This window comes from Perissodus microlepis, chromosome 16 (assembly GCF_051167445.1).
Source record: "Perissodus microlepis isolate ML-2025 ecotype Zambia chromosome 16, ASM5116744v1, whole genome shotgun sequence".
Lineage (NCBI taxonomy): Eukaryota > Metazoa > Chordata > Actinopteri > Cichliformes > Cichlidae > Perissodus > Perissodus microlepis.
The window spans coordinates 17,320,042-17,334,143 of NC_140476.1; the positions used below are offsets into that span (position 1 = coordinate 17,320,042).

Genomic DNA, 14,102 nt, shown 5'->3' on the forward strand with positions numbered 1-14,102 from the left:
TTTGAAAAAGGCGTGTTTATTATGATAAATGGTGTATAGAAAGCAACTACAAATTATTTGACAAAATAAACTGTTTTTTCATTACATTTATCATAACAATAAGGTTTTGTGTGGATACAGTAGCTGGCATCTTTTTTGCCATATTGGATGCAGTGAGCAAGTCTTGTCTGTAGGAGTGGAATTGTCTGAAATCAACAAGGATTTGTTCTCCAGTGGGAACAAACGGATTAGAGACTGGCTACCCAGCAGCAGAGTCCATTTAATCTACTGAATGATTTATTTCGATTTGATTTATTCAGCGTAACATTAAAGAAGAAATAGATATCGCAGCATGGCATTAAAACTATATTTATTAAAACCATAACTATCCATTTAGTTCCTACATGAAAAATGTTATGTTGTATTCACAGTAGAAGCATGGCTGATTGATTCATATGAATGCTATTGTTCATGTTCTGTCAAGTGAAGTTCTAAGAACAACATTTTTCCAAAATAATGTGAAATGACAACATGATATCAACATATTTAAATCGGATATTAGCCTTTGGAGCTTGTGAGAAGCTCTAGCCTCTAAATTAAGTCTCCTGGTCAGATTTTAGTTACTTGTCTAATTAATCTCTTGCTTAGGGGCAAACACAGCAAGCACACGTTCAATGCTATTTGTGTAAAGGAGAGAAAACTTCCAAGATCTCCTCACTGGGATGCATCTGCATTCCTCTGTCTCATGAACAGAAATATAAAGGAAACATATGATTTTGGAGGGCAATTTTTCCTGTCACTTTTTTAATACTCTAGCCTTAACAGCAAATAATTGTTTTCAAACATAACATCAAAGCAAACATCCAAAAGTGAGGAAGTTGAACCAGTTATTTTTTCTCTCTCCTCCTGTGAAAGTGCGGTACAAAAGTAGCGCTTTCTAAACATTTCACATTTCCGAGGAGCAGTGCAGCTGCTCTTCGTACACACATCTGTTTTAGTTTGCTTCTGGCGATGCCATAACAGTCACTCTCAGCCTCACACTCATATTGTAGATAAATGGAGGTAAGGCTGTGAACTGGCCTTTTTTTCCTCTCTCTCTCTCTCAACTTCTGTCACGAGTTTGAATTTATTTAATCAGAGGGTGTTATTTCCTGCAGTGTTGTGAGGAAAATTGTCACTATCAAGGGCACAGCCTCCAGGTGTAAAGGATTTCTCACTCTTTGGTTGGAGTAGTTCTCACCTCCCCAGTATCTTGAACATAAAGCTGGTCTGAATAGATGCCACAAGAATCAAGATGAATATCGCAGCTTGAAGTCCGCAACAGTATGTGATAGCAGAAGGTGATCTGAGTTCATTCAAACCAAAGCTTCTTATTTCTAAGTAATAGCATAGTTGTCATCTACATGGGATTACATATTACAGTAATTTGTCTGCATGTGTAGAACATGAAATAACCTTCCTGACAATTTAACACCGAGAGACGAGTCAATACCGTTTTTTGTGGTTAGACTTCAAGCTAATTGAAAATCTTTCATCCCATAATGAGCATGAAATGTCAGAGCCAAAAGATATAGAACTGGCATTTAATCTGCACCAGGGAACAATAACCCAATTGACAAGTGCTCTAATAAAGACAGAATGAACATTGCTACAAAATTAATGGCAGAAATGTAAAACTGTGAAATTTAAGTGGCGCCATGTTAGAAATTAATCTTTTTTAGTGAAGTAAATGTAGACATTCTATTGGATTTAGAAGTCCAACAGACTTGTTTGTTTTAAGAAAGCAGTCTTACTGGCAACTAACAATAGATAACATTCATGTTGTAATTTATTAGTAAAATTCGATAAACCAGACAGTGCAAATGCAACACAAACATCTTTTTTTTTTAAATTTATATATTATTTTTACAATTCTCCCTGTTTTTGGCTGATAAGAAATTCAGGTAAAGTGAAATCGTGTCTATATTGTCAGTGGGGGTGGGTATATTTATTTGTGAAATCTCTCTGTTACACTCCAAGGCGTCATTTTGGCAACTTCCTGTGACCCTGAACAGGATGCATGGTTTTGAAAATACACTGATTGAGATTAACAAGAGATTGACAACTAGGATAAATAATATATGTGGCATTCTGAAATTGTGATGCTGTTACAGCTTGTGATGGTGCCCTGTTCTGTTGACTATAAAATGTGACAGATGTTTCTTACCAAACAATTTCACACGTTACTAAGCTTCAATGGCTGCAGCAACAGCAGGAGCAAAGGTACCAATAGGCAACCTGCAGTGTTTAATTTTTGATCATTCAATACTGGATCCTCAGTCAAAAATCCCACAAGCTGTAGGTAAAAGTTATTTTTGTTGCTTGAAAATTGTGAACAATCCTCAGTAAAGTACTATTTAAGATGCAAGTCATGATTCCTAAACAATATTTTAATTTAGTTTGAACCTCAAAATAATCAGTTTCGTTATTTTGATTAAGTAAAAGCAACGAGTTTGAAATTATAAATAATTTTTCTATTAGTTGATAAACAGCAGTGCTTTCAATGACATAAATAAACTTACTGTATTTTTCGGACCATAAGGTGCACCGGATTATAAGGCACACTGTAGATTTTTGAGAAAATTAAAGGATTTTAAGTGCGCCTTATAGTCCAAAAAATACAGTAGTAACTTACATGCAAACAGTACCCTATGTAATATATTCATATACACTAATCGGACAGTTATTCAGGTGAACCTTGCTTGTACTGTGTCGGACCCCCTTTTGCGTTCAAAACTGCCTTAATTGTTTCAACAAGGTTCTGAAAACCTTCTTTGGAGAATTTCATCCATATTGACATGATAGCATCACTCAGTTGCTGCAGATTTATCAGCTACATGTCCATGATGCATATCTCCTATTCAGTTCTATTAGACTGAGATCTGGCATCTATGGAGGTCAGTGATTTTATTGTAGTGTTCAAGAAACCAGTTTAAGATGATTTTGTGTTTGTGACATTATCCAAATTCTTCGACTGAAATCACTGATTTCAATATTTTTCCAATCTCCTATTGTCCAACTTTGGCAAACCAATACAAATCGTAGTCTCAATTTCTTATTAGTAGACGACAGCAGTGAAAACTGGTGTGGTCTTCTGCTGCTGTAGCCCATCAGCTTCAAATTTCAGCCTGTTATGGAATCAGAGATAGCATTTTGGATACTTTGGTTGTAACACATGCTCAGCCATGTAATTGGCTGATCAGATATTTGCAATTGACTGAACAGCTATACCCAATATCTTGGCTGGTGAGTCTGTGTTCATAGCATAACTGTTATGTACACTATATTTGTAATTTATTTATATTTTTATTTCACTTAGATCCTATGATATAGCTCATTTTAGTAATAAAAATAAATGTTTTAGTGAATATTGTATGTACACAAGTCAAGAGTGACAACACACACACAATAGTCATGATAAAGGATTAAGAATTCAGTGTTTTAATTGTGATAATTAAGATACAATCAAGATATGACCCAGTATGAAATCCAGGCACATGTCTTGAATGTTTATAACTAATGTAGTTTTTAGTTCAACTGTTATGAATTCAGTTCAGTAAAGGGAAAACACTCTGGGGGTAAAGCCCAGTCTGTAAAAGTGGAAAGGCTGAGGCATTTTCTCTGAGGCATTTGCCTTTTTACCAAAGGCGATAACAAGTTCCAGCATCTCCACCACCCCCTGTGAAAGGTCACAGGCTTGTTTTTGCAACAAATCAAAAGTGTGGAAGATGCTCAGTCTAGAATCTTCTGCTGACAGATAGCGTAAGCTTTAAAAGATTTAAAAATAAACTAATAATTAAGTCAAAGTTGATCTAAAAAGGTTGGCAAAAATAATGATGTTAAAAAAATCCCATTACATACCCATAGGTGCAAGTGTGAATGTGATTTGATGTGGATTTGAAAGTGTTTGGATTGTTTGGTATTTGCAAAACCCATATTGCTGGACACTGCAAGGTGCAAAAAAAGTCAATAAATCCAAATTTATTTATTTTTTGCACATGAATGACTGATGCCACCAATGTGCAGTTCAGCAGAACATTTTTTTTCATGTGCACTGACAGGTCCCTGATATGAAGCATCATATCAGGGACCTCTCAGTTGGAGAAATGCTTTCGTTTATACCCATGAGTGTTATGAGAGTGCTTCCTTGAATTACAGCTATTCTTAAACAGTTCATGCGATACTTTTGTAAAAATCCACTGATTTAAAGGTTAAAGTCTGCACTTCAATCATCTCTTAAATGCTTGATTTTGAATCTACTGTGGTGATTAACAAACGATAATCCTAATAATCATTGTGGAATCCTTTTGTAGATTAAGCAATTTTTCAACAACATTTAAATTACTCCTAAATTAAACTATCAATACAGTCATCTTCAATATCTACTGCTTAATATACTTTCTTGAATAAAGCGACTTTCTGTAACGTAGCACTGAAGGACTTACTGTGAATCAGCACTGAAGCTTTTACTCGTGCAGCTTTCAGTCTGTTTGAGCTGCTCATTGCTTTGATTTGCTGCTCCATACAGTCCCAGTAGATCTCACAAAGACTGGCAAACTTTGTGTAGATAAATCAAGGTCACAACTTAGACCAGATGGTTGTGCACTACAATGTCAGTACAATACTTCTAAGTGTCAAGATATGAGGAGCTGCTCACAAGAACTGAAGTGAACTGGAAAAAAAGAAAAACTTTTACAAGAATGACCTAAGTGTTAGGGCTCAAAATCTGTAATGGATTTATTTATTAGTGCAAAAGGAAAAAAAAATATGCTCATGTTTTTTACTAAATATATTGTTCATATATCAATTCATCAATCAGCCCTATCATAAGAGGATTTGATTATTTTCATTTTTTTAAAGCAAGACAATTACCCAAACCTAAAATACAGAGATATTTTTCAGTAAAAACAGAAAGAATATGATTATTTTTAAATATTAATCTCAGGAAATAGATAGGAGTCATGTATAGCATGCACCAAGATGAAAACAGAAGACTTAATAGCTTGTACTAAAAAAAAGGCAATACAAACTTCTTAGTAGAAACCATTAATCCATCTCCTGCTCACAACAGCCTTGTCACATTTTCGCCATCATACTGTAGCTTTTGTTCAGGCCAATGGGCTGAGCCTATCTAGCTGACAGCAGGAACCATCATGCTGGGCATTCTATCAAATACCAAAATAAATATATAAATATTATATTTCTATTTGTATTCGTTGACTCTGAGTTGAACAATTTTCTATGGAACATAATAACTTCACAAAACTTGGCACTTCCTGCGGAGCATGTCTGCCCCATTACAAGTCACCATTTAGCCCAGCAGGAGAGCAGAATCCCATGAATAAAATCTTTTCACACAGGAATCATGATAGAAGAATGACAAATAGAGCACTTTCTTATCCAAAGGCCCAGCGAGTGTCAATGAAAGTGATGTTGTCAAAATATGATAATGACACAGCACCAGCTGCAGCCTCTCTAAAAATAGAAAGTCCAATTCTGCAATGCAACACAAGGATTTGTATATCCCCGCATACTGATGCAGTCAGCATTTTGACCTAAGCTGCTTTTCAATATTTTATTTATTAATTAATAACATTTCAATGAAATTATGGTGCTACCTACATCAAGAGTTCAATGCTGTGAAAGCACAGAAAAAAAACACCAAGACAGAAACATGTAATGTCTAATTTCATTTCAATAACTTTAACTGTGTGGAACTCTAATTCACACACAGTACTGTGCAAAAAGTTTTGAGCCATACCTCATTTCTCTGTATTGAGCCAGACTTTGTTGTCATTTTCAAGTAGTTCTACAGGCCTTCTAAACGTCTTTCAGACTTTATCTAAAGACGCTGGTATTTTCAGTCCAGCATGTCCACAGTTATCTGTAAAACATGGTGGAGGCTCTATGATGGTTTGGAGCTGCATTGGATCCAGCTGTGTTTAATTCCATCTAAACTGATGGAATTATTAATGCAAGAAATGCACTTTCAGATTAACCTGGGATGTAATACCATCTGGAAAGTGTCTGTTTAGCTTTGTTTTTTAGCATGACAATGATAAACGCATTGCCAATTGACTAAAATCACACCTGGATAGAAAAAACACACAAGGTCAGTCTATGACATTCAGACATAGACTGACCTCCCCAGAGCCCTGACCTGAACATTGCTGAAGCAGTTTGGGATCATCTTGACAGATAATGGAAAGAAAAGGCAGCCAACATCCAAAGAAGAGCTTTGAATGTCCTTCAAGAAGCCTCAAGAACTATTTCTGTAGACTACTTAAAGAAATTACAAGAAAGGTTGCCTCAGAGAGTTCAGACTGTGTTGAAGAATTAAGGTGGTGATACAAAGCGTTGACTTTCAAGCTCATTAAAACTGTACAAACTTAAACTTATGCTTCATATACTGTATTTTTCTGGATGTTTCAATATACTGCTGCACCTATTTTCCATTTTCCTAGTAATGAAAAGAAATGATGACTGATTCAAGACTTGTGCAGTACTGTGGATTCAAACATTTTAGTGCTATGAATTTTGTTATATTTAAATATTCAGTGTTGGAAGTGCTCCTTAAAATGGGTCTATTATGCTTATTGCCATATTAATCTGTAGACGCTTGTGGAAAAAAAGTGTTTTGAGCACCCCTCCCTATGCCCACACTTCCTTAAAGCTAACTTTCTTCTAATTGGCTGCTCCCTGGAATCAGAAGGTTTGAACAGCAGGTGGTACTCTGCAGAGTAACCCTGCCATTAGTGAGATCCAGTAGCTAAAAGAGCCATGAAACCTATGTGCAAGCAGTCTAAGCTTTTGTTTTACACTACACATTGGCCTATACTATACACTATATATTACTTGCATATATGCTGACCTCATTATGTGAAACTTTGGCCATGTTTAATATAAGCATCCACTACCAGGCCACTTCACATAATTCCAATTATTCCGGCCTTTTCCTCTTGCTTCCTGAACACATAGGTCTCACCGTGCCTAAAGCATCTTTGCTTTAAGATTAAGGTTTGAGCAAAACAAAGCAATATTTGTAATATTAACATTTAATCCAGTTACTCTCTGGAATTTAAAAGGTTTACAGCTTTTGCCCACGTCACCCAAAACAACACCCCAGTGTGCAGCTTTCAGCTTACTCTTTTAACTGCTTTCAAAGCACAGTTACAGTTCTCTGGTCTACACCAGGGAGCTTAAAAGATTATTCAACTCATACTATTATCTGTCCAGCTTTAAAGCAATTTGTGTCATTTTTTGGTATGCAATTAAAATATAACCCTGTGTATAGCAGCAAAAAGGAATAGCTAAAAGTGATGGTTTAAGTGAAAATTTCGATCTGCTTTACTGTGAGTGCTCATGTGATGTAACATGCTTTCTCTGCTTTTCTCCCACATCCATTAGTTCAATTCAGTCATATTATAAAACCATATGCCCAGACATGAATTTATAGCAACACATTTAATTGGTATGTTACTTTAGAAATAATAGAACAGCAGAGCTGAGGTTAAAATAAAAATGGCTGGGGAAGTGGTTGAAAAGACTCACCGATGTACTGGTTCCACTCTGGGTCCAAATCAGCTTGATTGGCCAGGCAGCCCTTCATGACATTCAGGCAGTAATTCTTACAAGGCTTTACTCCTGGCATACTCTGACAAAAGGGGCAATACAGCATCTTTGTCACTGCTCGAATACATGCTGGAGTGCTGCTAACCTGCAAGGACACAGAATGTGACAGCGGTCATTAGTATCTAGTAGCACCTACAGAATATATGGTAATTATAAATCTATTTTATTGAAGTAACTGTGCCAGTTAAAGGATTTTAAGTAATTTATAACAAGAAAACTGTCCAGTAGAAAACCTTTGCAAAGTTTTACCATGTTGCTATTGTCCTATTGTCAAAAAAAGTTTCAGTTATTAATCAGCAAAGGCCCTAGAGAGAGACCGTTTTTGCTGACTGAAGACTTTTAAAGAACGTTCTTATGCAATCAGTGACTGCCGATGAACACTTCACATAGGATAATTTGGCTTGCAATTAAACCACAAGTCTTTAAATAAAGTCAAATATCTATTTCCACACTCTATGGAATATAATTTCTATTTTAAAATGTAAGGTTATGTCACTAATGAAAAAGTAAAAATCCAAACTAATAAAGAAGACAAAAGTGGCAAAGTAGAAAAATCTGCTTTCATAGATAACCTGATAAACTGTCTCCATGTATGAAAACACATACATGCATCGATAGTAATAGGCTAACAGCTGCAGGAAACAGACAATTAAACACCTCTGAAATACATTATGTTACACTGACTGCATGTATAGATATTGAAGATGATAAACAGTGAAGCGAGAGATAAGATGCACCTTTGTTTGTTTCAGCTTTTCACTACAGTTTGTTTAACAGATAACCGATACAACTCAAAAACAGGGTTATTTTAATAAGTTAATAGGATAAATTATGACATACAACTACTGACCACTTTGTTAGGTACGTCTATTCAGTCGCTTCTTAATGCAAATATCTAATCAGCCAATCATGTGGCAGCAACTTTTTGGTTGTTGTTGGCAGTTTAATGGTGTGGAGGGTTCCTTAGTACAAGCTGAGAATCATTTAAATATCATAGACTCTCTGAGTTCTGTTCTTGATCATGTTTAACCCTTCATGACCACAGTGCACCACAGTGCACCAGTGTATCTGACAGCTGCCGCCAGCAGGATAACTCACGATACCATGGAATGGCATCATGTGTGTTTTTTTCCCCAGACAAAACCACACATCCCTGTCAGATGAAGTGAATTCAACCCTTCATTACCACAACCTCTCATGTTCCAAATGTTAATTTGATTTGATTGGAAATTACTAATCCTTCCAGATGCCCATTGGAAGCTGCAGAAGTACCCTCTAGGGTACAAGAACCCCTGGTTGATAATTAACCTTTAGGCTACTTTGACGTTAGCTACAATGAAAAATGCTCTCATTCACAAGATCATGAAGTAATACTCACAATAAAAAAAAACTACAGAAGACAGCTGACCATCAGCTGGATCATCAGCTGCTATATTCTATTCAAGTCATTTATCAGACTGTAGGAGTACCAAAGTGCAAAATGTCATTAGTGTGTGTTTTTTGAAATCATAGTGAGGAAATAGATCTGATAGCAAATACAAACTCCACTATGCGATCTACTAAAATACATTTGATGACATTATTTCTAATATGGAGCATTCATTATTCCTACTCTCAGTATGCAGTTACTTGCACTCTGAAGACCTGGTAAGATGTTTAAAATTAAATGAGCTATTTTCATGAACTAACAAGACTCTTAAATCTTAAACACCTTTTAGTCTGGAAAAAGTGCCTTTTTTCACTACACTCTAACACTTATTATTGTCTCACTGCATTAAAAATACAAGAAAAGCAGCTATAATGCAGCATCACAGCTCTTTTTGTTTTAAAGAAGCGATGCACAAAGACATCTTCACCAAAATTAGCTGTTGTTTTGTGTAAAATGAGTGCACTTCTTGTAAATTGATTTAGACAAAAGCCTGTGCTAAGAACATGAAAGGATTGGGAAGTGAAGGCGTTCATACCACAATAGTACCTTATGTTTTATGTAACAAGAAGATTTGACAACATAAGCAACATGCCAGCGACAAACTGAGAATTTAGAACTACTGTACTAAAAAGTCCACGGCAAATGATTTCAAGCAAAAAGTAAGGCTTCTGAGGAACTGGCAGATCAGAGTTGTAAGCAGGACCCTGACAAAAAATATCTTAAAAATTAAGGTTTACCCATTCATTTTCTTTTTCATATATATTTTTTATTATTTACTTTTTTTTTTGTGAAGACAGCTAAGTGCAGTGAATCAAAAATTGGTATTTGTGGTCAGCTCTCTTGCAATTTTGCCATTTTGCCTTTGAACATTCACTCAAGCCAAGTAAGTACAAGTCAAGCCTGGACTAGACAAAAAACATGGCTGACCTTTTCAAAGTCTAAAAATTAGAGAAGCTCTAATCTCTGTGATATGTGTGCTTCAAATGTGCTTCAAAGCCCTGCTTCTTTCATACCCCCTTCTTTCACAGTGCAGTGCTAAGAATCACCAAGAGAGGAAGGCACGTAAGAAAAACACGTTATACATAGACATACTTGCCCTCACTAGCAGACAACCCCCACACATCAACTCGCAGACAACTGGCGTCAAATACAAAACTTGACACTGAATATTCTAAAAATGCTTCTGCCAGCATCTGTATCACCTGACACAGGTGTAAGGCAGCAGCTCAGGGCAGTCAACAAAAGTTTCTTATAGATCACAAAGCCGTGAGGAGAAATAATCACTGTTAGTAATGTTTGAATTAGCAGTATTTATGGGTGCTCACTTATCAATTTCATTGAAAAAAACATTTTAAAAGTTAAATTTTCCACAATTTCAGAAAAATACAGTGGTGCCTCATCGTTCCACAAATTTAGATTTGGAGCAATTAAGAGAAAGGTGCATTTTCTCTTTCTCTATAACCATTAAACAATTCATGCAGAAAACACATCAATATTGCTTTGAATGACAATCAAAATATTGTTGTTAATCAAATAATACATATTCAGAATGCACCCATCCTTACACTTTGCTGTGTATAAGAGTTCCAACGTGACTCCCTTTAACAATAACTAAAATATTGTGACTTAAAATAAAAACACAGAGATCATTTTATTTTTTATTTTTTTGTTTTTTTCCAGAACAAAAGAGCAAATTGTTTCTGTAGAGTTTATTACTACAGAGACTGTTTTCAGATAATGGAAGTATTCTTTTTAGTTACCTGCATGACATTTCAGATATTCTAAAAACTGTCAACTAGGAAAATGATTATTAAATTGTATTCACTACAAATAGCACAAGTCTGAGCTTTGCTGATGAGATCTAGACCCAAGTTTGCGCTTCCTCAAAGCTGTGAAAAGCAATAAAATGCTACATCACCTACTTTAATTCAATATATTGTATATCCCAGCATGGATGTCACATCTTAGCAGCGCTGAGAAACAGACACCTCTGGCATGGTGTCTGTTTTTATTATGCTTACACCCAATCTCTCGTGATGACTTTATACCCTGAGGATCAAAGGGCTGCAGTCCCAGACAGATGACCTGGATCTCAGGTCCCACTGAAATGTCAAGAGGTGAAGCTAGGACACGCTGGGCTCTAAGGACTGCAGGGTACAACTCTAAATGCATACTAACAACACATCTTCTGTGGCTAAATGCTCCTCACTGCCACTACTGTTATTGAGGGTGGGACCTCAGGGGAAAAGGAAGGGAACGTGGTTAATGCTCAAGTATGGTGGGATTTAACAGACCAAATGAATGGTGGATTTATAAGAGTACAGCAGTGTCTTCTGCATTTGCCCTCTGTTTCTCATTATTCAAGGCTCCTATATTTTCATTAGCTTTTAGTTATATAGCCTACTGGGAAGTGGCTCTATAAATATTCATAATAGACATGATAATCAAATCTAGATTATAGACTGTATTGAAAAAACAAAAAGCAAAGAAGCCAAAGAGGATGGCTGTGGATTCGCAATGTTGTGAATCAGTGCTTCTCTGAACCGAAATGACAGTGTAGAAACAACATTGTTGTTAAGCGTGACTAAATCCAAGGCTTAGCCTTTTGCTTTCCCTTTAATCTCACTTTGTACATGATCAGCCCTACATACACTCCCAGGGCAGTATGGTATTGCAGGAACTGCATACAGATTGCTTTGCATCAAACTGGATACACAGGCAACAGTGTGATTAATGACTTCTATATACTGGATGAACAAATATAAGGCAAGAGAGCAATAAACAGCGATAGCAGACATTTCTTTTCTCGCCTTTTTTGTTGTCTGGGAATTTCTCCTGAGCAATCCACATACCCTTCAACACTGTTTTCTAGACAGCTCCATGAACGAGCCACCTTGAGGACGAAATTTTCTGAAGACATACCCTGAGAGAATCCGAATTACTCTGAAAGTATATCTGGGATAAACTTGATCATGTGAAAACTAGGGCAAATGTGTGCTTTTTAAAGAATTTAAAGGGTTAAGAACATTTACCTTAGACACTCTCTGGGCTACCTCCCGGCCAACGGAGAGCCCCTGGACAAATGTGCGTGCAGCGATGAATGCGCGGGTAACCTGAGCCTTGAGCTTCCTGGGCACGTCTCCAAAGGGCTTCAGCTGGTCGGTGTACTTACTGATACACTCCAGATAGTCCTCAGTGATGACATACTGGGAGTTGAGCAGTGTGAACATACGCTCCAGCAGCCGTGACCAAAAGTCATTAAGCATTTCCTCTAGGTTAACATTCCCTCCAGTGTAATAGCGCTTCAGTTCAGCAAACAGGTTCTCAAAGACCTCTGCATTCTGCATGTAAGGCTTGCCGTAAGTCCTCATAAACATGTCATTCAGGGACCTCTCCGTGTTCTCCAGCAGCTCCAGGAAAAATTCTGGATTAGAAGAAAACAGAAAAAGCCTTTATTACTGTCCAGTTTTATTTCATGTGTGACGGTGGTCTCAGTTTATTCTGAACATGTCATACATAGACATGGTTTGACAAGATGCACTGGGAACCATCACTGCATTTACAATTAAACAGAAACACAGCAAAATGACATTAAATGTGTCTGATTGCAATCTAGAACGCTGCTTAAAAAGGAAGCCTGCTTGATTGCAATGCAAATATGACAACAGCCAGAAAACACTAAAATAAAACAAACAAAGAAATCAATTATACCGTTTGATGCCGTTTTCATTTTGAACTGAGATCACAGCTCTGTTGACTTTTATTTGCAGTAAACTAGTTTTTTGATGACAAAGGGAAGTTCCCCTATATATTTCTGGAAAATAATAAACTCTGTATTCGCTTTATTGTCCATATCACTCATGTAAACCCAAAACACCTTCCTGTACTGTTCATTGACAGAAAGAATCTACAGTTCAGATAAAACACTTTGCATATATGAATATTTCTCTATATGGTGAAAAGCATACCACTGTGAAATGCAATAAATTTTCCATCATCATGATTATGACAGCACAATGCAGTTCAACTGCAGCATTTGCAGAAGTCTGCGCTCTCCTTTTTAGACTTCACTTGTTGTTTGTCTCATGACCTCTGTGACATGCCAGAAAGTGGGATTAGATGATATTTCTGACCATCTGCTACCAATAACAATAAAACTGGCATAGAAGGGCCAGAATGAAAATTTAAATAACCTGTACATTTAACTGCAAAGAGAGTCAAAAGAGGATTCAGTACAGACTCCAATTCAATAAAACTGAAAGCTTTTTATATTCCTAAGTGGGCTTTATGGGTACAACCCAAAGCTTTAAAGAAGCGTGAACTCTTAAGTGTATCAGCTGATATATTTTGCTCCTTGGAGGCAGCAGAAAGAGCTGTATGAACAATATTACCATATTATCACCAAGTTATAACATGGCAAAATGTGAGCAACGAGTCTTGCACTTGGATTTCTTTGGAGCCATGTGCCAGACAAAATGCATAACTCTTCTGGTGGGCTGTATACTGTCTTATGTGGTACTTTTGTGATTTGTCAGTGAAAGTAGCAGCTGCATCCTGCATCTGGAGTAGGGTTGATGAGAGGACACAGACTGAATCAAAATGTAAAATAAAAAGAGACAAAAAAAAACAAGATTGTGTGGCTGGAAGAATCCCCCCCCCACACACACACACGTTTCATTTTACACATTTATCAGTTAATTTATTGTTAATATAAATTAACAGGTGTGGACAAAGCCAGCAGCAAAACTACACGTTTGGGATACTTCAGGATAAAGAAAGAAAATAATGTTGTCCTAATATCGTCACACCAGCTACTGATTCCAAGAAATTATACTATTTGTGTTTTATTTTAAACAGGATTGTGGACTATTATGATCATGTAGACTACTAAATCTGTATGTTCTCGAGCTATTCATAAAAGCTAGGTTACACCTCTCCCCCCAAGCCATGCACATTAGAGTCACTTATCACAATGGCCCAGACAAAAGCGTAATGGATTTGAAGTGGTCATTAGCTCCCAGCA

General features: G+C 36.6%; 1 protein-coding gene across 2 annotated transcripts in view; it reads right to left on the minus strand.

The window, feature by feature from the left end:
• The window catches only part of gpc6b (glypican 6b), a 79,916-nt gene that overhangs the window by 36,145 nt on the left and 29,669 nt on the right, over nt 1-14,102 (minus strand). For both annotated transcript variants that reach the window (XM_084907973.1, XM_084907972.1), the window contains exons 3-4: nt 12,112-12,503; nt 7,570-7,735 (exon numbers count right to left, since the gene is read on the minus strand). In XM_084907973.1, coding sequence (XP_084764099.1) covers nt 7,570-7,735; nt 12,112-12,503 — 558 coding nt within the window. The remainder of the gene's footprint in view (nt 1-7,569; nt 7,736-12,111; nt 12,504-14,102) is intronic.